Here is a 25,102-nt window from a genome sequence, read left to right as displayed (position 1 = left end):
AAAAAAAATCCCTGCGTGTGTTTTTCATGAGATATGAAGAAAAAAAATGTCCCTCATGCATTTAATATTCTTAAGAAAACAGGACTAATTTTTTTGCCTAAATAATACGCCAGTTTCGAGATTGTAACTCTCTTACGACAGAGGCGCAAAAAGTACCCATTTCAGCATTGATGTGGGACAGCTTGCCTCTTTATACAAAAGTGCATAAATAAAAGAACGATATTTACGGCTTTTAAAATTAAATAAATGTTATAGAAAGATAATAATGTAAAGCAGTGATACATTTGATGATTTTATCAAGCTCAACTATGCATATTTACAAATCTACTATACATTTTCGATTACTTGAAAACGAAAGAAACGTCATAGTTCTCATACAAAGTAACAGACTTTTTTGATTGTACGAACATTTTCTAAAAAGTAAGTTTTTTTAAGTTAAAATAAGGAAAAGAATCAATATGTAATTTAGATTCCCGACGTGCAATGACCAGATGCATGTTTATCGTATTTATAAGAGGTCCATATCTCTTCCCTCGTCTGAAAAGCCTCACATCCACTGATATTTTCTTTTTTGTTTCGATATTTTTAATTAAAAAATGATGCAATTACTTTTATTTGATTATTCTCAAGCTGCAGAGTGCATCCTGACAATTGTGTAGCTATGATAAACCGGTATATCGATGATGCAATGTATCCAACATACACAGTATCAAATATCTGTCCCACCTGTTTGTTTACGTGGCAACAAAACTCCCCTCCTCAACGAGAGAGCGCACCAAGGAAGATAATCTCGAAACTCGTGTATTACTGTTTGATGTACTAAATGAAAACAGAACTAAATAACAGCATTCCTCTTTTTCAGTGGCTGATGATGACTCACCATTAAAGGCATTTATCAGAATAAATGCTACAGATTTGAAACCAGACCCAAGCAGTAGTGCCGTTGCCAGCTCTGATGCAAACGAAAAAGAAAATTTGGAAGTAGGAAGTACTGATAAAAGTACTGAAGTAGTTTATAGCCGAGAGGAAAAGAAAGAAGAGAATGTGGAAATGTCTAGTTCACCAACGGAGGACACAGAAGAAGAAAACACAGTAGATGTAATGGCCAGTCTTATCTCTTCAGAAGCTCCAGCTATGGTGAAATTTGAAATTTTCCAGAAAATCTTGTCTGAAAAAGAGAAGTTACCAACAGTAAGCATGCTGGATTTTGCTGGCCAGTTAGCGTATTATGCCTGTCACCAAATTTACGTAACACCAAAGGCCTTCTTCATCCTTGTGTTGGACATGACTAAGAAGTTTGAGGATGTGGTGGATCAAGAGAAAGATAACCAAGAAGGATCAATCTTCTCAGTATGGACATACAAAGGTTAGACACTTGTAAAATGTCCAATATTTAGCACTTCTGAGTCAAAGGCTTAAAAAGCTAATGTTATTGCCATTTGTTCAGTGAGAGGCATACGTTATGCAGTATCCTTAAACGTTTAAGAATACTGGCCATAACTCAAGATCCCCCTGGTCAATTATTTTCAAAGGATGACTGCACTTAAGGTAGCTAAGGACACCTGACCCCAAAAAAACCTGTCAATAGATTTTGTTGAAATTTTCACAAGGTGTAAAGGGATGTGTAATGAACACTTAGTCGAAATATGAACATGGCATTGTGGGTAAATTACGGAACCACGGGGTAATGAGTTACCTCCCCTTTCCAGTCACTCCAAAAATCATAATACAAGATAATTATTACCCATAAAAAAATTATTGTGCAATATGCATTCAATATTAAAAATTATTTTTAAACAATATTGATACTATTAACTTATTTAAACAATGGATTGTCTGAACATATATAAATTAAGAGAATAATCCATGTAGAACGTTTGAAATTCGACCGATTTGGCCATTTTCATGCACACAAATTTGACACTTTTTAAATTCTAAAAAAAAATCTGTCCAATAGAATTTTTATTTTTTATCATTATATGAAAGATCTGTCTAATACTATTCTTCACTCAAAAAATCTTGGTCACATTGAGGGCTAATAAAGGTACCAGATGGTCCACAACTACCCCCCCCCTTTTGGTTTCCCATCCTAAAGGTAAGAATAATGATTAAAGTGGCTATTCAAAAAAATGCATAGCAAATTAGGGAAAAACAACTGAAGAAATAAATTAGAAGTAAAAATCAATTGCTAATAAATGACTAAAGAAAATATTTTTATTAAATAATAGTACATGTAGAGTAATAACTTGGAAGAGGTACCCCCCCCCCCCCCTCAACAAAATTAAAATATGAATTTATATTTCAACAATAGATACTTGAACAAAAATATAATTTAAAAAAAACCACATTTAAATATTCTTCAACATGATCCCTTTTGATTACTTTCATGCAAACAAATTCTATGTTTTCTTATAGATTTCTAAAAAATATATTGTATGAAAAAAATGTCCAATACTATTTCTCACTCAGAAATCTCGGCTGCATTAAGAGGCAATAAACTACATGTATTAAGTTACAGAATGGTCTAATACACCCCCTCCATTTATGCATCTGATATTTTTTTCATTGCAATGTCAAAAATCTCCCTAATTATTAACATGTCAAATGTATTCTACTTAATTTGTCCAAAAATACATTTTGGTCATACAGAATAAGGAAATCCATCTGACATAGCACTGCAAAATATCACAAATTTCTATTTCATAAAAAAATAAGAATATCATTGAAAAAATATGATCAGTACTCTTTCAAATTGATCAAAAGTCATTTTATTCCATGAGCAGGTAGGATAATAACATTAAATAGGCCATTCCAAGTCTTTTTTCTGTTTGGCATCCAATCGCACCTTGGTTTTTGACACCTACATGTATCAGACAATTAACAAAATCAGAAACCCTACACTTGATTATTTTTGTTGAAATCTTTCTGTCAATTTCTCAAATATGTACAATGAATATGTCATAGGTAGTGTACTTTAGGCATTTAAATTTATTATTTTGATTTTGCTGAAGAATAGATATTTCTACCAGAAAAGCAGATTGATGAAATAAAATCCTCATATTTACACTATTATTATAACTAAAGACATGATACACGTACATTCTGTGTTTTATTTTTTAAGCTATATTTTTATTTACAAATAGGTACATGTAGGTAGGTTTTTGATTGAAGGTTGGACGCTAAACAGAGAAAAAAAAACATAAAATGGGCTTAGTCTAAAACCGTCTTTGACCTGAGACATAAAATTACATAAACTATACCTAAAAATTAAAAACAAAATGACAATGCTGCACTGGGACAAAACACTTGATGCAGGACATTTTATATAAAAAGTTTTTAAAAAAAAGATTCTACATGAATATTTGGAGCAGCTTATTAAAAAGCCTGAAAAACACTCACAGTGTAGATTATGCATAATAGAGAATATCTGTTGATTGGCCTATTACTGAACCCGATATCACAAGTCGACATTAAATTATGCATACATTTTTTAAAAAAAGAATAATCTACACTCTACAGCAGTGTAATACTGCAACTGACATATTCAAAACATAACATAGTACAGTAAACATGAAAGACTGCATGTGGAGTGATCTATTACCACACCAGACATAAAACAGGGTAGATTAAATATGAAAAATGAAGAAAAAAAAATCTATATGTGGAGTGATTAGTTTCCACTTTAAATGTAACACTCAATCAAGAGATACATGTACTCGGTAATATAAAGCTGACAAAGAAAAGTAGTCTATTGACTATGTTAGTTTATTTTCAACAAGCGATTCTTGTCCTGCTCTTTTTGGAAGGGGTAGAAAATCATTCTTCCGTCGAGCTGCAGCAGTTGAATCATCATCAGCATGAATGGTCTAAACTTCATATTCATATGATTGCGCCCATGACAAAAGGGCCTTATGGCATTTTTGTTAGAACAGAGGAATAACGTCATAAAGATGTGACGTTGCAGACTGACGGTGAACTTCGACGCAGAATTTTTTTAACCACGTGTTTTGACGTTTGACGCATACAGAGTTTTTATTGCTGTTTCCAACATGTGGAATTTATTTTCATTTATAAATTAATTTAAATAATATATGAATCTCCCAATCCACTGATTTAAATATATATAAATAAAAATATTAACAAACATATCTCTATCACACGTCTCTAACACAAACAATTTTCCTACATGACTGTCTGACATCTTCGCTAGCGATTGCCGAAGATGAGAAGCTAGCTGTCGACAAGGTGCTTTTCTGATAAAATATATTATCAACCTGTATACTCTAGATAGATAAATCTTACTTACATATTTATATCAGATTTAGGATGCATGTTAGAAAGGGGTATATTGTTAAAATATTGCAAAGGAAGATTGTCTTCCTTTTTTGAGATCCGCTCCACCACTCTCGAACATCGCCGCGATCGCGTCGATCACATGTAGGCCTAATCAATGATCCACCTGTGCATACTCCCTAAACTATTGTTCAATTGTTTGTACTAATGTTGAAACTAAACGTACATCTTCTACGTCTTTACAAATCACACAAAAATGTGTAAGAACGACAGTAAAGATGATTGAATTTTCTATAAATAAAAAATAGGAGAGATAACTCTGATGTCAACAATCGATTTAACAGGGGTACCAGAGAGGGACTTTCATTTGTATGAATTTGCATTTTCTCCTGGATTATAAAAGAAAATCTTTTGACCAAATAAAAACACTTTTAACTGTCAGCATAATGATGATTTTTTTAAATAAAAAATATTGTTGTACTTTGGGAACACAGTCCCGTAAATGTATAAAAGGAAAAAAAAAAAGAAAACAGTAAGTATTAAACATACGTACTTTCGAAATGTTTTTTTTTTTTAATATTTCATCCCAAGCTTTGGTTTTTTTTTTTTTTTTTTTGCATGAAATGATTTAACGAGGCTGGGGGGTCGCAGCCATTTTTAGACTATTTCAATTTTCTTTAAAAGGAGAGCTCCATATAAAGATATACAAAAATGATGAAATTTTAAAACTAAAATCTTTGAATTTTTTCTTTGTCAAATGATAGTAGACAACTAAAGATACCATATAAAAAAAAAATAAGTTAAATCTGGTGGTTAATTTGGGATTTATTTGTTGACCCTCCAGCCTCCTTAATACTGAATTCCATTTTTTTTCTAAATAATATACATTTATAATAAAGTATCTACCGTATCATGAATTATGATTAAATAAATAAAACTTTAATAATGTTGTTTTAATAATTTTCTTGTTGCACTATAAGACACGTACTTTAAATTAGAAAAATGAAAACAAGCAAAAAAATCCAAATAAACAAAGTGTTCCAAATATTCTAATTTAATTGAATAGAGCTGTTCAAGTAAATCTGATGAGAGAGAGAGGGCAAGAGAGAGAGAGAGAGAGAGAGAGAGAGAGAAGATGGAGGGTATAGATAAAAATATTTATATTGAATCTATTTATCCTATATTGAGAAGGTGAAACTCTATTGAAAAAGATAAGTTTACAAAACAAACGAAATAATAAAATACCCTAAAATGAAGATTTTTTTGTTATCTAAACTACCTGTATGGCTATTTATTTTCAAGATCTCCAAATTTATTGCATAATATACATGTAACTCTTTGGTACTTACGTGGCGTTTTTTCTTTAAACAGAGTTCAATTGTTTAAAGAATTATCTGCAAATTGATCCTTGAAACCATGAAGAATTCACCAGATTTTGTTAATCTAGGATGTAATTATATACAGGTACATGATTAACAAGTCTGAATGTATAGCAATTCAGTTCCAGGCTCGAATAAGCCGATTTTAAAAATGGCAATGCTCAGAATTAAAGCTTCATATATAAAATGAAATAATTCCATTTCTACTTTTTTCTCTGCGATAACTCTTTGAATGTTTTCGGAGTTTCTTGATAATTTCCCGGAATGTAAATTAGGCAGGTCGATAGGTCATGAACTGAGGAGGCCTAAAATGCATGCAAATCTCATGTGCATCTGTCTCTGTGCCTGACGCTAAGGAGGCAAAATATGCATGTAAATCTCGTGCGGCTGCCTAGGTGTTTAACGTCATTGGGCGGGGACCATTGAAATTGGCATGGAAGTCCTTGTGTAATTTAAGTCTATGTCTACATTTTTAAAGTCTAATCTACCATTTTATTTCACAATGAAATAAAAATATAAGGAATCACAGTGGGACACATGAATAATAACAGCATAACAGGCTTCGCCCGTTATGCAAATTACCCCATGTTTCCCACTATTGTTGATGCCCTGGCATACTCTCCTAACTAGTCAGTGATTCCTTAAAAATAACTGGTATTATGCAATAATATTTCAAACCTACAGAAAAAAGTGAATTTGCAAGTTGTAGGGTTACTGGTATTGGTTGTAGGCGAGACACCCTTCCTGCGCACCAAAAACTTGGGAAGTAAAATAATATTTATTTTATTGATTTTAACTCTTGTTCTCAAAAATTGTAAATTTCTGTCGTTTAGATTAAATGTTACCCTGACTCCCCCCCCCCCAACACAACACAGCACACTGCGTCCTGCCGATATTAATCCTGGGTCTATCTAAATGTGTAAATGTGTGCGGATTATAATTCATTCATTTGTTTATAAAATTTCCACTTTCTGATTGGCAAATATTAAAATATTTACTTCTTGATAGAAATATATTTTGATTATCCTTTAATTTGTCAAACAGCAGTGTCATTTTGACCCTTTGCAGACAGACAATCTTAGAGTCAACCGAATTTCCTTTGTATTTACTGTCTATTGTTTATCGTTATAACATTGTATCACACTTCAAAGTTTTTCTATTTTTATATAAAATTTAGAAAAAAGAATGCTCAAATAAATTTTACTTTGCAGGAGCATTTAGGTAATGTATTGTTGTTCCAGATATAATATTTCAAAAAATTAATTTCACATGTACGATAACTTGAGATATAGAAATTTATGCTGAATTCAGGCAAAAAAGTTACATATTGACCTATTGAGAGCAATTTTAAAATTAAAATAATTTTTTAATGAATTGTGCAGGATTATCAAATGACTTGCTTGAATTACTAGTAAATATTTTGTTTGAGAAAAAATAATTGTTAAAAAAACTGAATGGATGTCGCCAGCTGTTCAGGTTTCTTCCTGATGTCAGAGAAAAGCGAAAGGTTAAACAAGCAGTCACTCATAATTCTATACACCGCTGATGAATTCATGATAAATTATATAGATCTATAACTAATAAATTATTATTAATAATTAAAAGAGACAATGAGATAAAAATGATATGTATTGGTAAATATTGAATATTTTCAACCATTAATTACCGTAGTAAAATTGCAGAAGAAAATCATTTCACGTTCACTCGGAAAACGTTTGACGTTGTTGAAAAACATGACGTCATTATGAACCTGTTAAAGTATCTTGGATAAAAATGAAGAAAAAACCTACTTAGAGTAGACATAAGACCATAAAAATTCAAATTTGGCAACTTCTAACCTTACTCTATCAAAATCCGTGATAAACTCAAAATGTATAAAAATTGCCATAAGGGCCCTTTTCCCATGGGTGCAATCATATACCTTGTACTCTGTACTGATGAATCTATCTATAATTTATAAAATTTAACAAATACAATATTATCTGCAGTCAACGTCAAAATATATTTCCCACGATGTCTATATCTTATATATAGAATTTCGGTGAAAAAAACATGTATATGTTACAGGAAAAGAAAAAAATTATGGATAAACCAGGAATCAAACCCTAGGCCCTAGACCCCTGCATCATTAGTCATGTGCTACACCGACTGAGCTACCCTGGACGATATCCACGACCCAACCCATTACATATTACATACATGTATGTTTTTGTATATATAACTTCCAGAAAATAAAAAATACATGTAAATTTCCAATTTTCTACACTTATAAAATTTGGCATAGCAAAATTTAAATTATGACTTAACCATTATCACTATTATGCGGACACCAAGATCCCCTGGTCTGCTATGGGTTGGTGGTCCTATACCAGAAAGTACCATCTTGATGGCTGAAAAAAAATAGATCAAATAAATATTCATGTATACCAGCAAAACCAAAATTTAATTATATAAGTTGATTGGCAAATCACTTTTTAACCAGTAAATCTAACATTAAATTAAAATGCCCCACTGCCTGGCCAATATTCTAACTATACAGCAATACAGTAATATAAAGATTTGTCAATTTCATCAGACCAGCAAACAACATGTAAACAGTTTCAATGTTTACCACACTGACACAGTTTTTACCAGTGAAGAAAAACAAAAATAATCTGTCCAGGGTTCAACACTAAAGGTAGTCCGCTGGCCCGCGACAACTGAATATTGAGTTTGGACTACTAAACATGCCTTTAAACTTGCCCTGCAGGGCTACTGTAAATTTTACCAAACTGAAACACTCACTCAGAGCAACAAAAATAATTATAATATACACAAAATTTACCTGATTATTGATAAATTAATTTACTTTTCAAACATGCTTTATCCTCAAAATTATTTTTGTAAGTCAAAATGTAAATACTGTAAAGGTGAATCGAAATACCCTAAATGATTATAAAATGTAGAATTTTTTTAATAGAAATATATCTTAGGTACAATCTGACAAAAATTAGGCCCCCAGTGATCTTGGAAATAAAAATAAATTATCTGTCCTTCACTGTAAATACATAATCTGACACCCATAAAATTTGCCCCTCCCTCCCACCCCCATCAAATGAATGACAGTCCCTTTATTACATTCTCTGAATTTACTAATACTCATAAGGGTGAAGTTTAATGCTGAATTAAAATAGGCCTATTATCATGAAAGGATGTCATGTAAATATCTATAGATCTGACTTACCAAGAGCTACTTTTGAGTTGATATCAACAGTGATCATAAGCCTCTCCATCGTATTCCTTTCGGGGCCAGGATTTCCCGTGGAAAGTGTCGATAAATCCATAAATAATACAGTACATGTACTATCAGACCCATTTACATGTAGGCTTAATGTATTGATACAATAAAGTACCGAGTCACCATCGCTTTCAAAGTTTTTGGAAAAGATACAAACGATATCACTGTGACTGAGAGCATATAAACTGATTTGTCAATTCCACATCTCAGCAAATCTTCGACCCTCTTTCGATTTCATCCATGTCATATCATGATTGAGATTCAAACCAGCAGCGTCGTCTGCTTTGGAATAGGGGGTGCTAGTCGGTCGTTAGTTAGAATAATCTAACTGTGTCTCGGTACAGGCCCTCACCGGGTCCGTAGGACAATATCATTTTAACGATAGAACATTCTATCTAGTCGGTCGCTTGCGATACACAGACATTTTAGTTCATAAAAAGGTTTTATAGTTTTCTGTTTCCTAAGATGTGTATTCTCTCATTCGCTCTAATTTACTTGATCCACCTTTAGGTTCCAGTATATGTTCAACCAAGCCTCTTTCGTTACTTCTCACTAAAATATTGACAGTAGTGAAGGAAAAACTTCAAGAGTACTGTACAACTATATATTCAAGAAGTGGTGTAAATCAGATGTGGATACTTAAAAATTCTAAAGAACTTTTGGACAATTTGAAATCACAAGACTTTACAAAAATCAACAGCATAAAAACTTACGACTTTTCAACTTTATACACAACAATTCCGCACGACAAATTAAAATCCAGGCTTTTTGATATCATTGACAGCTGCTTCTTCAACAAAAATGGAACTCGTAAGTTTACTTACCTCGTCATTGGTCATTTGAAAAATTATTTTGTTAAAACTGACTCTGATTGTACACATAAGACCTCTGAAGTTGACATCAAGAAGATGCTTGAGTTTCTGATTGACAATATCTATGTGGTTTTTGGAGACCAGGTATTCCAACAATCTATTGGAATTCCCATGGGTACAAATTGCGCTCCGTTATTAGCAGACTTATTTTTATATTCATATGAAGCAGAATTTATGCAAAATCTTTTGCGTGAAAAGAAAAAAACACTTGCTGTGGCCTTCAACTCGACATTTAGATATATCGACGACGTATTGTCAATTAATAATGATAATTTCCATTCCTACGTCGACACGATATATCCTGGTGAGCTTGAGATAAAAGATACCACAGAGTCCAACACATCTGCTTCATACTTGGATATTTTATTTGAAAAAGACACAAATGGTAATCTAACAACCAAGCTATATGATAAACGTGATGACTTTAACTTTTCTATCGTCAACTTCCCTTACTTATGCAGCAATATACCTTCATCACCTGCATACGGAGTATTTATATCTCAGTTGATTCGATACGCAAGAGCATGCTCTACGTATGAACAATTTCTTAAACGAGGTAAATTATTGACAAGCAAGTTGATGAAACAAGAATATCAACAATCTCGATTAAAGTCATCATTTCGTAAATTCTATGGTCGATACAATGACCTTGTCAGCAAATACAATTTATCATTGAATGAAATGCTGACTGACGTTTTTCATACCAATTGTTAGTCCATTATTTATACACTGAATTGACTACGGATTTTTTTCGTTATTTCCTGATTATGACAATGAGCACACGGCGGGTGTGACCGGTCAGCAGGGGATGCTCACTCCTCCATGGCACCTGACCCCACCTCTGATGTTTCGGAGGTCCGTGTTTGCTCTGCTCTTGTTTTGTATATTTGTTTAATGGACGTTGAGATTGAATACTGTTCGTTATTTCCATATCCTTACTTTACAGCTGAGCGTTCCTATAACGTTTCTCTTGTACTTTTCTCGGAGCACGTTATTTACAACAGTACTTGCAGTCCGCCATATTGAACTTTGCGCATATCCGGAATAAGCCAACCGAAAAATTCTTAATTTAGAATTCACATGCAATGTCACGTGATCGCTATCCGTAGCTACGTTAAGGATATGCAAAATTTGCGTCAAAATAAACTTTCAAAACAGACATTTTTCTTTCAATTAGCACATCGTTTTTCAATATTAAAACACTATGAATTTATTGCAATCTTGGCACAGTTTACGGAAGTCCGATGGGGTCATTTTTTCGAATTGCCTAATTAATGAAAAAGTTAACAACGGTTTACTAAGCAGTGTCTTGTAAATTTTCCCCCATAAAAGTATTCACCCGTTGTCAGAGAGGGTCTGGAATGGTTTTCAATCAACCGTGACGATGACGCTAACGCGAAACAGAGCCATGTTACGAGCCGGTTATTCGTCCTGCCATCTCTCAAATCTTCACCACACTACCACAAAAACAGCCATTTATAGAGTAGACGATTATAATCATTACATTCATGTGAAAATTTGAAAGAAAACAATTCCGCAATTTGGTTTTTTGAGCCAGTCAACTTACGTTTGAATTCATCTCACTGGCGCATGCGCGCGCCGTTTGACTTGTTTTTTGCGTGGTTACCAATGCTTAAGATAGCCAGGGTTTGAAAGATAAACACACCGATGAAATTCAATGCAAAGGAGAAACAAGACTCTGACAAATGCACAAGATAGACATTGAAGATAATGAGAGTTTTCGATTTTCACTTTTGGGGGGTATCGTCATTTGAGCTTCAATAACTCATGAATAATTAGTCATATTCATATGAAAACTTGGTTATATCTTTTTGAAAGATGATTTTAAAAAATAGATAGGAAAACTAAAAAGTATTTTAAGAAAAACAAATTCAAGTCATCTCAAAAGTTTACCCTGCGTTTCTTTTTCCTTTCAGTATATGTTTTAAACCTTTGTAAATAATGTACCTCTGCCATAGAGAGTAAATAAAAAAATGGAAAATAGAGATCTAATATTTTTATGCGCCCGGATCGATAGATCCCGGGCGTATATTGTTTTTGTCCTGTCTGTTTGTCTGTTTATCTGTTTGTCTGTTTGTCTTTCTGTCTGTTGTCAACTATAACCTTCGCCATAACTTTTGAACAATAAGAGATAGAGACTTCATATTTGGTATGCATACTCCACTAATAAAGTTCTTTCAAATTACACCATGGTCAATGACCTTGTGACCTTGACTGTGACCTATATGCTAAAAATAGCTTTTTCCACTGTTTGTCATAACTTTTGAACCATAGGAGATAGGGACTTCATATTTGGTATGCATACTCCACCGATAAAGTCCTTTCAAGCGACGGCAAGGTCAATGATCTTGTGACCTTGACTGTGACCTATATGCTAAAAATAGCTCTTTACACTTTTTGCCATAACTTTTGAACCATAGGAGATAGGGACTTCATATTTAGTATGCACACTCCACTGATTAAGTTCTTTCAAATGACACCATGGTCAATGACCTTGTGACCTTGACTGTGATCAATATGCTAAAATTAGATTTTTTGAACTTTGTTGCCGCCGGGCGCATAGTGTTTCACAAACACATCTTGTTTTTAATTCATGTCATTGTTATTCATCCAGTCTAATTTTAGATCCACTTTTACGATATTAGCTCCTTTTCTTATACATACATAATGTTGATCAAGGACAGATAAGTGAAAATTCTCTGTATCGGAAAACCGTAATGACAATTAAACATGAGATTAATTATTCTATTACAGTCTAAAATTATTTTTATGCCCCGCCATGAATATGGCCGGGGCATTTAGTGTTTGTCATGTCCGTCTTCAGTCCTTCTATCTTTTTGTCCTTCTGTCCTTCCGTCCTTCTGTCCTTCCGTCATACTTTGCGTTTAGCTATGCTCAAAGCTAAGTTTCAAAGAAACCATCCAAGATATTTTATCAAACTTCATATACTGATAGATATTTATGAGAGCTATGCAACTGCATCTACATTTTTTACCTTGACCTTTCCTTTGACCTTGACCTCACTTTTGTTAAATTAGTGTTTAGCTCAGTTTTAAACATACCATTCAAGACGAATTTATCAAACTTCACATGTTGATACAAACTGGCATGGATAATGCATCTCGGGATGAACACTACCAGACTTGCTTCGGATGCTGGATCTGACCTACATTTTCCAGATGAGTGACCAGATTTATGTTTTTGGAGCAGGTCTATTCCTAAGGAATTATAGGCCCTACTTTGACCAAACTTGCATGGATGATGCATCTAAGGATGGACACTACCAGACTTGCTTCGGATGCTGGATTTGACCTATATTTTTATTCCTAAGTAGCTTTAAGCCCTACCTGAACCAAACTTGCATGGATGATGCATCTAGGGATGGACCCTACCAGACTTGCTTCGGATGCTGGATCTGACCTATATTTTCATTCCCAAGTAACTACAAGTCCTACGTGAACCAAACTTGCATGGATGATGCATCTAGGGATGGACACTACCAGACTTGCTTCGGATGCTGGATCTGACCTATATTTTCATTCCCAAGTAACTATAAGCCCTACCTTAACCAAACTTGCATGGATGATGCATCTAGGGATGGACACTACCAGACTTGCTTCGGATGCTGGATCTGAGCTATATTTTCATTCCCAAGTAACTATAAGCCCTGCCCGAACCAAACTTGCATGGATGATGCATCTAGGGATGGACACTACCAGACTTGCTTTGGATGCTGGATCTGACCTATATTTTCATTCCCAAGTAACTATAAGCCCTGCCTGAACCAAACTTGCATGGATGATGCATCTAGGGATGGACACTACCAGACTTGCTTCGGATGCTGGATCTGACCTAAATTTTCATTACCAAGTAACTATAAGCCCTACCTGAACCAAACTTGCATGGATGATGCAACTAGGGATGGACACTACCAGACTTGCTTCGGATGCTGGATTTGACCTATATTTTTATTCCTAAGTAACTATAAGCCCTGCCTGAGCCAAACTTGCATGGATGATGCATCTAGGGATGGACACTACCAGACTTGCTTCGGATGCTGAATCTGAGCTATATTTTCATTCCCAAGTAACTACAAGTCCTGCCCGAACCAAACTTGCATGGATGATGCATCTAGGGATGGACACTACCAGACTTGCTTCGGATGCTGGATCTGACCTATATTTTCATTCCCAAGTAACGATAAGCCCTGCCTGAACCAAACTTGCATGGATGATACATCTAGGGATGGACACTACCAGACTTGCTTCGGATGCTGGATCTGATCTATATTTTCATTCCCAAGTAACTATAAGTCCTACCTGAACCAAACTTGCATGGATGATGCATCTAGGGATGGACACTACAAGACTTGCTTCGGATGCTGGATCTGATCTATATTTTCATTCCCAAGTAACTATAAGTCCTGCCCGAATCAAACTTGCATGGATGATGCATCTAGGGATGGACGCTACCAGACTTGCTTCGGATGCTGGATCTGACCTATATTTTCCAAACAAGCAATTCAGCTGCATCACTATTCAAGATATTCTGATCAAATTTTATACACATTCAAATTTTCATGTTGCTCTACTAATACATCCTCGGCGGGGCATTCATGTCTTATGGACATATTTCTAGTTAACATTTTAACTAGGTGTCAAATGGGCATACTTCTGTAGAAAATATTTAAAAGTGAAATTAAGTTTACATTTAAAAGCAACAGAAGCGATCGAAAAATACCCAAAACACAGCGTTAAGTACAGTCTTCCTATGTCACGATGTATTCTTGGCCTTAGAGCTCCCATCTATTAAAAACACTGTGTTGTGTACCTTAGACAAGAAGAGATAGTTAGAAAAAATGAAGCAAAAGTATTGGTTGCTAAAAAAATCTCTTGTCAAGAACCAATGTTGTAGATAAAAATTTGCACGTCGGGGAATTACTCTAGTGCAAACAGCATGGTCTCTAGGTCACTTCAAAGTTGACCAGGAATTACATGAATTTCAGTAAAATGTTGATATTTTGCTTGCTATAAGGACTATTTGTCAGTCATATCACGTTGACTCAAAAATAGGTAAAGATGACTTACTTTATAAATATTGTGGCCATTTTTTTTTACAAATGATTTAGAGGCATATTTCGAACAATTTCATTTCTATGCTCATCAAACTTTCTTAGTTGATGCATCATAGGCAGGGTTGTGGATAACCACTCACTCACGAGCAAAAGAAGATAAAATTTGCTATGGGAGAATAGATATTAAAAAAAGAACTTAGACGAAGATTAATTCTGTTAATAACTTTCAATATATTAAAAATGGTTTTCATCTTTTTTTCAAAGGAATGAATTAAAATATGTTTAACATTGGCAAATTTTAATAGAATCATTAATTTTGCAAAATTTTTCAATCATCTGCAGTTTTTTGGTCTTAGTCGTAGGTTCTTATGTATAACGGCCCACACAGAGAATGATTTTTCCCCAGAACGCAATCAAATTTCAGTTTTATTTTTGATGTACTTTCTATTTCTGAACAAAAGCTCTACTAACCAAATTAATTATTCATATTGCGTGCAAGCATATTTGTCAAATATGTACATGACCATGGTGACTTTGATCAAACATGGCGTTTTATCGATGCGGTGATAGGGAAAAGACAACTAATTAATTTTCCATAGAACTCAATACAAACCTTAGGTCCTCTCAGTTCTTTACTATGACAATTTCAGAGAAATCAGTAGCATCAATTACAGGGCTCTTGATTATCTATAATTATGTGCCGTTTATAGGCAACAATCCATAATCAAAAAACTACCTTTATCCCAATTAAATGTGTTAATTTTCGCAAAAGTCATTTCTCCCAAAATTTACAGAAAGTTTAGCTGGATATGTAATAATTAAGTTTGTTTTTTTTTTCACATTCCTCTATATTGCAAAGCAAAAATTTAGTTGATAACAAAGGTCAGAAACCCAGTATATCATGATTATAAAGAATGATGATTATCTAAAAAAAATTTCCAAAATGTCGCTTTTTTTCCCAATTTTGACGGACCCGATCAATTTCCAAAAATTGGTGTTAAGAGTGCTACATTTAAATCTTCCTTCTTAGCCCTTACAAAACAATAATGAAAAAAAAAATATATGGTCCCATGGCGTTTATAGGACAATATTGCAGTTATTTTCAACTTATAGCAGTAAATAACACACTACATAAAAAAGCATTAATTATTACAGTAATCATATATAAAATCTATATAAAACATGTATGTGTTCATGTGATACTGTTAGATACATGTACACGGCTTTCTACTATCTTTGACCCTGGGTTCAATCTCCAGCAGATGCATATAAATGTCTCTGTTTAATACAATCATTTATGGCACGTATCGGTTCCTTGCGGATGTGACCAATAAATTCATGGTCAGTAGACAGGAATCATGAATCTGTTCAAAGAGGGTGTTACCATTGAAACTGACTAAACTCCTCCGAATACAATGCTTACTGTACAAAAGTACACTACATCATGATATATTTTCTCTCCAAATCAGATGTCATAGAAAAAGCCGTAGATACTGAAAGAAGATACGTAAAATTATTTTAACAATTTAAAAACAGCATCTCCTACAATTTATATTATTTTTTTTTAATAAGTTTATGCTTAGGCAATAATAATGATTATTTCGTTTAATTTTGTTAGAGTGGTGTAAAACTATAAAAAAGTATTGATTGAAGTTCTGATACAACATTTTTTATCATGGTTGTAAGTAAAAGGCAGTAGTTCTAACCCTTATCAGACAAACGTGTTTGTTTTTAGTTTTACCTATCAGAGACCAATAGAGATTATGCAAAAGTAAGTTATCCGTCATCTGTCCATCTGTGTAGTTAGCTGTCTGTCCGTAAAAAAGAAATCAAAAGACTACCTCACCCTGAGGTTTTGGCTGAATACAGTATAACTCGGCACACATGTAGACTACATTAAGACATATAATTCTATATAAGGGATTCTGATTTCGATGAACAGTGTTGTTATGGTTACTAAAAATAGAAAATTCTGTGAAATATTTTCAAAATGCTACTCCTCCTAAAGTTTTGGTCTGATTTCAATATAACGTGGCACATGTGCAGATTGTATACCTAAACGTATACATTATATTTATTGCTTCTACAAAAATTTAAATCAAAGTGCTACTTTCCTTTTCCTTTGTCATAAGTACTAACCAGTAAAGTCACACTCTCATTAGAGAACTCTAGTTTTATTATTACGCTTTATTTGTTCTGTTTAAACTTACTTTTTTGTTTCTTTTAGACTACTTGAAGTTTTGGATTACCTCAATCAAGACATTTGGAGGCAAAAAGGCACCACTGTTTCTTGTTGTCACACACACGGAAACAAAATCTACAGATGTAAGTATTCTTTCTTAAACAAATGTAAATTATAAAAGGAATGAAGATATCTCCAACCTATCATGAGAATGTACAAGTACTGCCATATTTCAGAAATACACAAACAAAAAGATTTTTGGCCTATTAGGTCATAAGATTGGTTACTGTCTTAAGAAAATGAATTGGTGTCTATTTTTCTTGATGACTATTGGCAAAATGTGGATAATAATGCTTGTCTTTGATATTGGTAGCTTACCTGAGCTGCAAACTTAAGTGAGCTTTATGGATCATCCGTTGTCCTGTGGCCATTCATCTGTCTCTTTATCTGTTGTTCCTCTTTAAAATTTTCCTATGTTTTACCTCTGAAGTACCATGGTATGGGCCAAAAATTAACCAAGTTGTTACAAATTATCTTTCGCTTAGGTAAAATTTAGATATATTCACAAATTATGTGTTTTATTTTCATAAATAATTTTTTTATAAAAAACATTAAAAAGTCTTATCAGACTTTCTTTACATATTTTATCAGGTGTTTATGTGATGCATTCATTTACAGAAAAATTTTTACAAAAAAGAATCTAATTTGGATGATTTTTTTTTTTCATTTTCTTTGAAAAAATACAAAAAATTCATATAAGATAATTTAGAGCTAATGTTGGCCTTTCAATGCTGAAACCATTGTTTGAAAAGGTTGACTCAGATATCTATAAGATAAAAAGTTGGTGTAGTATTCCTCCTTAAATATAGAATGTTTCATAGTAGGATGATCAAGGTGAAAACCCTGTTGAAATCAAGATTTTTCTCTTCCAATTATGATTACTTTTTATACCACCTGCAAACGAAGTTTGGGGGGGGGGGTATTTAGGAATCACCTTCTCTGTCTGTCTGTCTGTCTGTCTGTTTGTCTAGCTATCCGTCTGTCTGTGCAATCGTGTCCGGTCCATATCTTTCTTAGAGAGGGACATTAGAATCTACTACTCCACACTAAGATTGCCCATGACCCAAGGGTGTGTCATGACCTTGACCCAAGGTCATTTGTGGAAGTTCAAGGTCACTGGAAGAAAAATTTCATAATTCGTGTCCGGTCCATATCTTTCTTATTAATAAACTTGATAGGTTCTTATTTCACACAAAGATTGCCCATGATCCAAGGGTGTGTCATGACCTTGACCTAAGGTCATTTGGAGAAGTTCAAGATTACTGGAAGAAAAATTTCAAAATTCATGTTTGATACATGTTTTTTATGGATAAACTTGGTAGGTTCTCATTTCACACAAAAACTGCCCATGATCCAAGGATATGTCATGACCTTGACCCAAGGTCATTTGGGGAAGTTCAAGGTCACTGGAAGAAAAAGTTCATTATTCGTGTTCGGTCCATATCTTTCTTGTGGATAAACTTGGTAGGTTCTCAATTCACACAAAGATTGCCCATGACCCAAGGGTATTTTGTCCCATTTGGACAGTTCTAGTTTAAAATTAATTTTTTATAAACAAAAATCTTCATATTTTTATTTGATACGTAAAAGTCATACATATTTTTTTTTTTTCATTCCCAGTGTAATTTTATAACAATGACCCAAAAAAGCTGTGATGCTAAGATATTAAGTATATGTTTAAAGACAAAAGAGATATAAAAAAAACATAATTTCTCAAATTTCGAATGACCTTGACCTTTGACCTTTGCATTAATTTTATGATCAAAGGTCAATGAATCTTATGCAGTTGGTCCCATGTCTCTATCACTTCTTGTTTTGAAAATATTTAATTATTTCTAAAATTAAGAAAGTTTCAGGGGCAATAACTCATTGAAGGGGTCACGAAATACTTTCGCAATGAATAGATTCCAGAGTCCTTTCAATTAGTCGAAGACTTTAGTGAAGGTTTCATATTTCTACGGTTTACAGTTTCGAAGGATTAGCGATAACAAGGTTTTTCGTACAAAGGGCGATAACTTTTAATAGGGTCAATCTTAAGGAATACGAATTAAATCTTGAAAATAGTTTTAAGAGTACATATTAATGATGCTAAGACAGTTTGTATATGTTAAAAGACAAAACAGATATAAAAAGAGCTTAATTTCTCAAATTTGGAATGACCTTGACCTTTGACCTTTGCATGAATTTCATGATCAAAGGTCAATAAATCTTATGCAGTTGGTCCCATGTCTCTATCACTTCTTGTTTTGAAAATTTTTAATTATTTCTAAAATTAAAAAAGTTTCAGGGGCAATAACTCATTGAAGAGGTCATCAAATACTTTCGCAATGAATAGATTCCAGAGTCCTCTCAATTAGTCGAAGACTTTAGTGAAGGTTTCATACCTTTACGGTTTACGGTTTTGGAGGAGTAGCGATAACAAGCATTTCTTGCGAAAGGGGCAATAACTTCGAAAGCAGTCATAGTTCATACGCGTTGGGTCAAATTTGTTCCTAACTTTTAATGACCTTTACGATGAACAAAGAGTCTTTTCGATAAATGTCGAAACAAAAAATCAGCGGAAGAAAAATAAGAATAATAATAAACATAAGCAAATCAATAGGTCTTTCCACAGAAAGGTGGAAAGACCTAATAATAATAAACATAAGCATTTCAAGAGGTCTTTCCACAGAAAGGTGGAAAGACCTAAAAATACTAGTAGACTAATTGTTCAGAGAACAATTAGAGGTCCTTTCCACCTTTCTAAGTGTTTCCTTGTCATTTGAATAAAAAAAAAAAATTAAAAAAAAAAAAATTATAAAGTGCTGCCAGCAGGATTCGAACTGTGGACCCTCAGATTGCCAGGCGAGCGCTCTATACACTACGCCACAGGCGCTCCGATGAAATTGTTTTCCGTAAACTAATAGTGTAGAAAAAGGAAGAAATAAAAGCACGTGGATTTAAATAAAAATAGTACAGAAACACGTGTATTTATTTGTTTGTGATGGAACATAGAGAGGAATAATGAATAGTTCTGAGAGAAACGATTGGTGGATAATGAAAATGGAGATTTCCTATGAAAAAAAACATTTGAGTTTGTTTATAGTTTGAATAGATTGAGTTAATCATACAGAGCTTATGATACATTCGAACTTCCGTGTCGGCACTGTGTTTACAATTTGTGAAAATATAGGCGCGTTCGTTTTGACAGAAATGGCGAACTCAGAGGTTAGATTAAATAATCATCTCTATTTGGATTGAATGAATAGTTATGAGCATAAATTAAACTTGAAATATGCATTTCATGAAGAAGACGGTGTCACGGAGAGCGTGCAAATTTATTTTATATGAAAAATCGCTATTTCCGAGTTTCAGCCGATTCATATTTAAATCTAAATAAAATTAAAATAAATTCCATACACCTAAGAAAGCAAGAATACTTGGTATTAAAATGTCGTAATAGAGCAGGAGAATCGAATGATTTTAACAATAATTGCAGAAATAGCCAATACGAGCTTTAATTAATTTTTATGTTCAGCAAGAACTTAATTTCAGACAGAAAAAAAATGCAGATTTTGCCGATATTCACTAGAATGTCAATATACTTTAGAGACTCACCTTAAAACTCTCAGGACACTTTTTTTCAGGTCTCTTCTTCCTTTTATTACGAATCTTATGTCGATATTTCGTTTCGTTTGACTTGTAGACATTTTCTCTAAGTTGGTGTTGATTTTATTTTATTTTATGGGGGGGGGGGTATTTTATAAGCATTTGTTAGAGTGATGGTTGTAAATACCTCCACGACCTTTAGCTTGATTGTGACCTTTGAGTCAATCGGGTCAAAGGTCAAGGTCATTTATCAAGGTCAAAGGTCAAGGTCATCAAAAAAAAAAACAGAGAGGTAAACTTGAGATTAACACTTGGTCTTAATCTAGATAAAGGTAATGAATATTTCTTTATGACCTTTTGAGTAAGGGTCAAGGTCAGAGGTCAAGGTCAATGCCAAATATCAAGGTCAAAGGTCAAGGTCATTTGGATATTAATCTTAAATTGACAATTTATCTACTTTTCCAATGACTTTGAACTTTGACCTTGACCTACTTTTCAAGGTCAAAGGTCATAAGATCTCATGCACTTGGTCCTATATCTTTACCACTTGTCATTTAAAAGTTTTTAATTTTTCTTGTAAACTTTAAAACTTTCAGGGGCAATTACTCATTGAAGGAGTCACCGAAGACTTTCGCAATGAATAGATTCCAGAGTCCTCTCAATTAGTCGAAGACTTTAGTGACGGTTTCATATTTGTACGGTTTACGGATTCGAAGTAGTAGCGATAACAAGGTTTTTCGCACAAAGGGCGATAACTTTTGTTAGGGTCAATCTTACGGAATACGAATAAAATCTTTTAAATAGTTTTAAGAGTACATATTATTTATGCTAAGACAGTTTGAATATGTTAAGAGACAAAAAATATATAAAAAGAGCTTAATTTCTCAATTTTGGAATGACCTTGACCTTTGACCTTTGCATTAATTTCATGATCAAAGGTCAATGAATCTAATGCAGTTGGTCCCATGTCTCTATCACTTCTCGTTCTGAAAATTTTTAATTAATTGTAAAATTCAAAAAGTTTCAGGGGCAATAACTCATTGAAGGGGTCACCGAAGACTTTCGCAATGAATAGATTCCAGAGTCCTCTCAATTAGTCAAAGACTTTAGTGAAGGTTTCATATTTCTACGATTTACGGTTTCGAAGGAGTAGCGATAACAAGCATTTCTAGCGAAAGGGGCAATAACTTCGAAAGCGGTCAAAGTTCAAACATGGGGGGTCGTTTTTCGGAATAACTTTTAATATCCAATATCATGAACTATAAAGTTTTTCGATTAGTCTTGCGGTTTCAAAAGTCCGGGAAGAAAAATAATAATAACTAGGAGACTTATTGTTCACAGAACAATAAGAGGTCTTTCCACCTTCTTTGAATTTCAATTTTGTTTTATATCTGACTCCTTAAAATTAGATTCCATGAATAAGAAACCAAAATTGTCTTAAAGGATAGAAAAAAATGAAAATAAAAAAATGAAATGACCTTGACCTTTGACCTTGAGAAAATGCTCAAGGACAAAGGTCAAGGGTCACAATGCAATTGACCCCATGCTTCTTTGACTTATAGTTTTTAAGTTATAAGGTTTAATAATAAGTACAATGACGTTTAAGGGCAATAACTCATATAAGAGGTCATCAGATCCATTTGCACTTATACAGTGTAGTTATGCCTTAAGATCCTAAAGACATTAGTGAAGGTTTGGTGTCTCTACGGTCTACAGTTTCGGAGGAGTAGCAATTACAAGGTTTTTTGCACAAGGGGCAATAACTTTTAAAAGGGTTAATCTTAGGGAACAAAAGTGAAATATTTAAAATAGTTTTAAGAGTACTTATTAATGATGCTAAGATATTAAGTATATGTTTAAAGACAAAAGAGATATAAAAAAAACATAATTTCTCAAATTTCGAATGACCTTGACCTTTGACCTTTGCATTAATTTTATGATCAAAGGTCAATGAATCTTATGCAGTTGGTCCCATGTCTCTATCACTTCTTGTTTTGAAAATATTTAATTATTTCTAAAATTAAGAAAGTTTCAGGGGCAATAACTCATTGAAGGGGTCACGAAATACTTTCGCAATGAATAGATTCCAGAGTCCTTTCAATTAGTCGAAGACTTTAGTGAAGGTTTCATATTTCTACGGTTTACAGTTTCGAAGGATTAGCGATAACAAGGTTTTTCGTACAAAGGGCGATAACTTTTAATAGGGTCAATCTTAAGGAATACGAATTAAATCTTGAAAATAGTTTTAAGAGTACATATTAATGATGCTAAGACAGTTTGTATATGTTAAAAGACAAAACAGATATAAAAAGAGCTTAATTTCTCAAATTTGGAATGACCTTGACCTTTGACCTTTGCATGAAATTTCATGATCAAAGGTCAATAAATCTTATGCAGTTGGTCCCATGTCTCTATCACTTCTTGTTTTGAAAATTTTTAATTATTTCTAAAATTAAAAAAGTTTCAGGGGCAATAACTCATTGAAGAGGTCATCAAATACTTTCGCAATGAATAGATTCCAGAGTCCTCTCAATTAGTCGAAGACTTTAGTGAAGGTTTCATACCTTTACGGTTTACGGTTTTGGAGGAGTAGCGATAACAAGCATTTCTTGCGAAAGGGGCAATAACTTCGAAAGCAGTCATAGTTCATACGCGTTGGGTCAAATTTGTTCCTAACTTTTAATGACCTTTACGATGAACAAAGAGTCTTTTCGATAAATGTCGAAACAAAAAATCAGCGGAAGAAAAATAAGAATAATAATAAACATAAGCAAATCAATAGGTCTTTCCACAGAAAGGTGGAAAGACCTAATAATAATAAACATAAGCATTTCAAGAGGTCTTTCCACAGAAAGGTGGAAAGACCTAAAAATACTAGTAGACTAATTGTTCAGAGAACAATTAGAGGTCCTTTCCACCTTTCTAAGTGTTTCCTTGTCATTTGAATAAAAAAAAAAAATTAAAAAAAAAAAAATTATAAAGTGCTGCCAGCAGGATTCGAACTGTGGACCCTCAGATTGCCAGGCGAGCGCTCTATACACTACGCCACAGGCGCTCCGATGAAATTGTTTTCCGTAAACTAATAGTGTAGAAAAAGGAAGAAATAAAAGCACGTGGATTTAAATAAAAATAGTACAGAAACACGTGTATTTATTTGTTTGTGATGGAACATAGAGAGGAATAATGAATAGTTCTGAGAGAAACGATTGGTGGATAATGAAAATGGAGATTTCCTATGAAAAAAAACATTTGAGTTTGTTTATAGTTTGAATAGATTGAGTTAATCATACAGAGCTTATGATACATTCGAACTTCCGTGTCGGCACTGTGTTTACAATTTGTGAAAATATAGGCGCGTTCGTTTTGACAGAAATGGCGAACTCAGAGGTTAGATTAAATAATCATCTCTATTTGGATTGAATGAATAGTTATGAGCATAAATTAAACTTGAAATATGCATTTCATGAAGAAGACGGTGTCACGGAGAGCGTGCAAATTTATTTTATATGAAAAATCGCTATTTCCGAGTTTCAGCCGATTCATATTTAAATCTAAATAAAATTAAAATAAATTCCATACACCTAAGAAAGCAAGAATACTTGGTATTAAAATGTCGTAATAGAGCAGGAGAATCGAATGATTTTAACAATAATTGCAGAAATAGCCAATACGAGCTTTAATTAATTTTTATGTTCAGCAAGAACTTAATTTCAGACAGAAAAAAAATGCAGATTTTGCCGATATTCACTAGAATGTCAATATACTTTAGAGACTCACCTTAAAACTCTCAGGACACTTTTTTTCAGGTCTCTTCTTCCTTTTATTACGAATCTTATGTCGATATTTCGTTTCGTTTGACTTGTAGACATTTTCTCTAAGTTGGTGTTGATTTTATTTCTTTTTATAGGGGGGGGGGGGGGGGGGGGGGGCGGGGGTATTTTATAAGCATTTGTTAGAGTGATGGTTGTAAATACCTCCACGACCTTTAGCTTGATTGTGACCTTTGAGTCAATCGGGTCAAAGGTCAAGGTCATTTATCAAGGTCAAAGGTCAAGGTCATCAAAAAAAAAACAGAGAGGTAAACTTGAGATTAACACTTGGTCTTAATCTAGATAAAGGTAATGAATATTTCTTTATGACCTTTTGAGTAAGGGTCAAGGTCAGAGGTCAAGGTCAATGTCAAATATCAAGGTCAAAGGTCAAGGTCATTTGGATATTAATCTTAAATTGACAATTTATCTACTTTTCCAATGACTTTGACCTTTGACCTTGACCTACTTTTCAAGGTCAAAGGTCATAAGATCTCATGCACTTGGTCCTATATCTTTACCACTTGTCATTTAAAAGTTTTTAATT

The 25,102-nt window shown here is 33.5% G+C and overlaps 1 protein-coding gene across 1 annotated transcript in view; it reads left to right on the top strand.

Moving 5' to 3' along the window:
* The window catches only part of LOC134251648 (uncharacterized), a 41,090-nt gene extending 23,831 nt beyond the window's left edge, over window positions 1-17,259 (top strand). The window contains exons 6-7 of the mRNA XM_062734049.1: window positions 863-1,366; window positions 17,144-17,259. Coding sequence (XP_062590033.1) covers window positions 863-1,366; window positions 17,144-17,259 — 620 coding nt within the window. The remainder of the gene's footprint in view (window positions 1-862; window positions 1,367-17,143) is intronic.
* Window positions 17,260-25,102: the final 7,843 nt, after the last annotated feature.

This window comes from Saccostrea cucullata, unplaced genomic scaffold, assembly GCF_032062105.1.
Source record: "Saccostrea cucullata isolate Sc308-1 unplaced genomic scaffold, CSIRO_AGI_Scuc_v1 ctg3402, whole genome shotgun sequence".
Taxonomy (NCBI): domain Eukaryota; kingdom Metazoa; phylum Mollusca; class Bivalvia; order Ostreida; family Ostreidae; genus Saccostrea; species Saccostrea cuccullata.
Note: the sequence above shows the minus strand (reverse complement) of the source record. Positions and strands in the feature narration are given on the sequence as shown.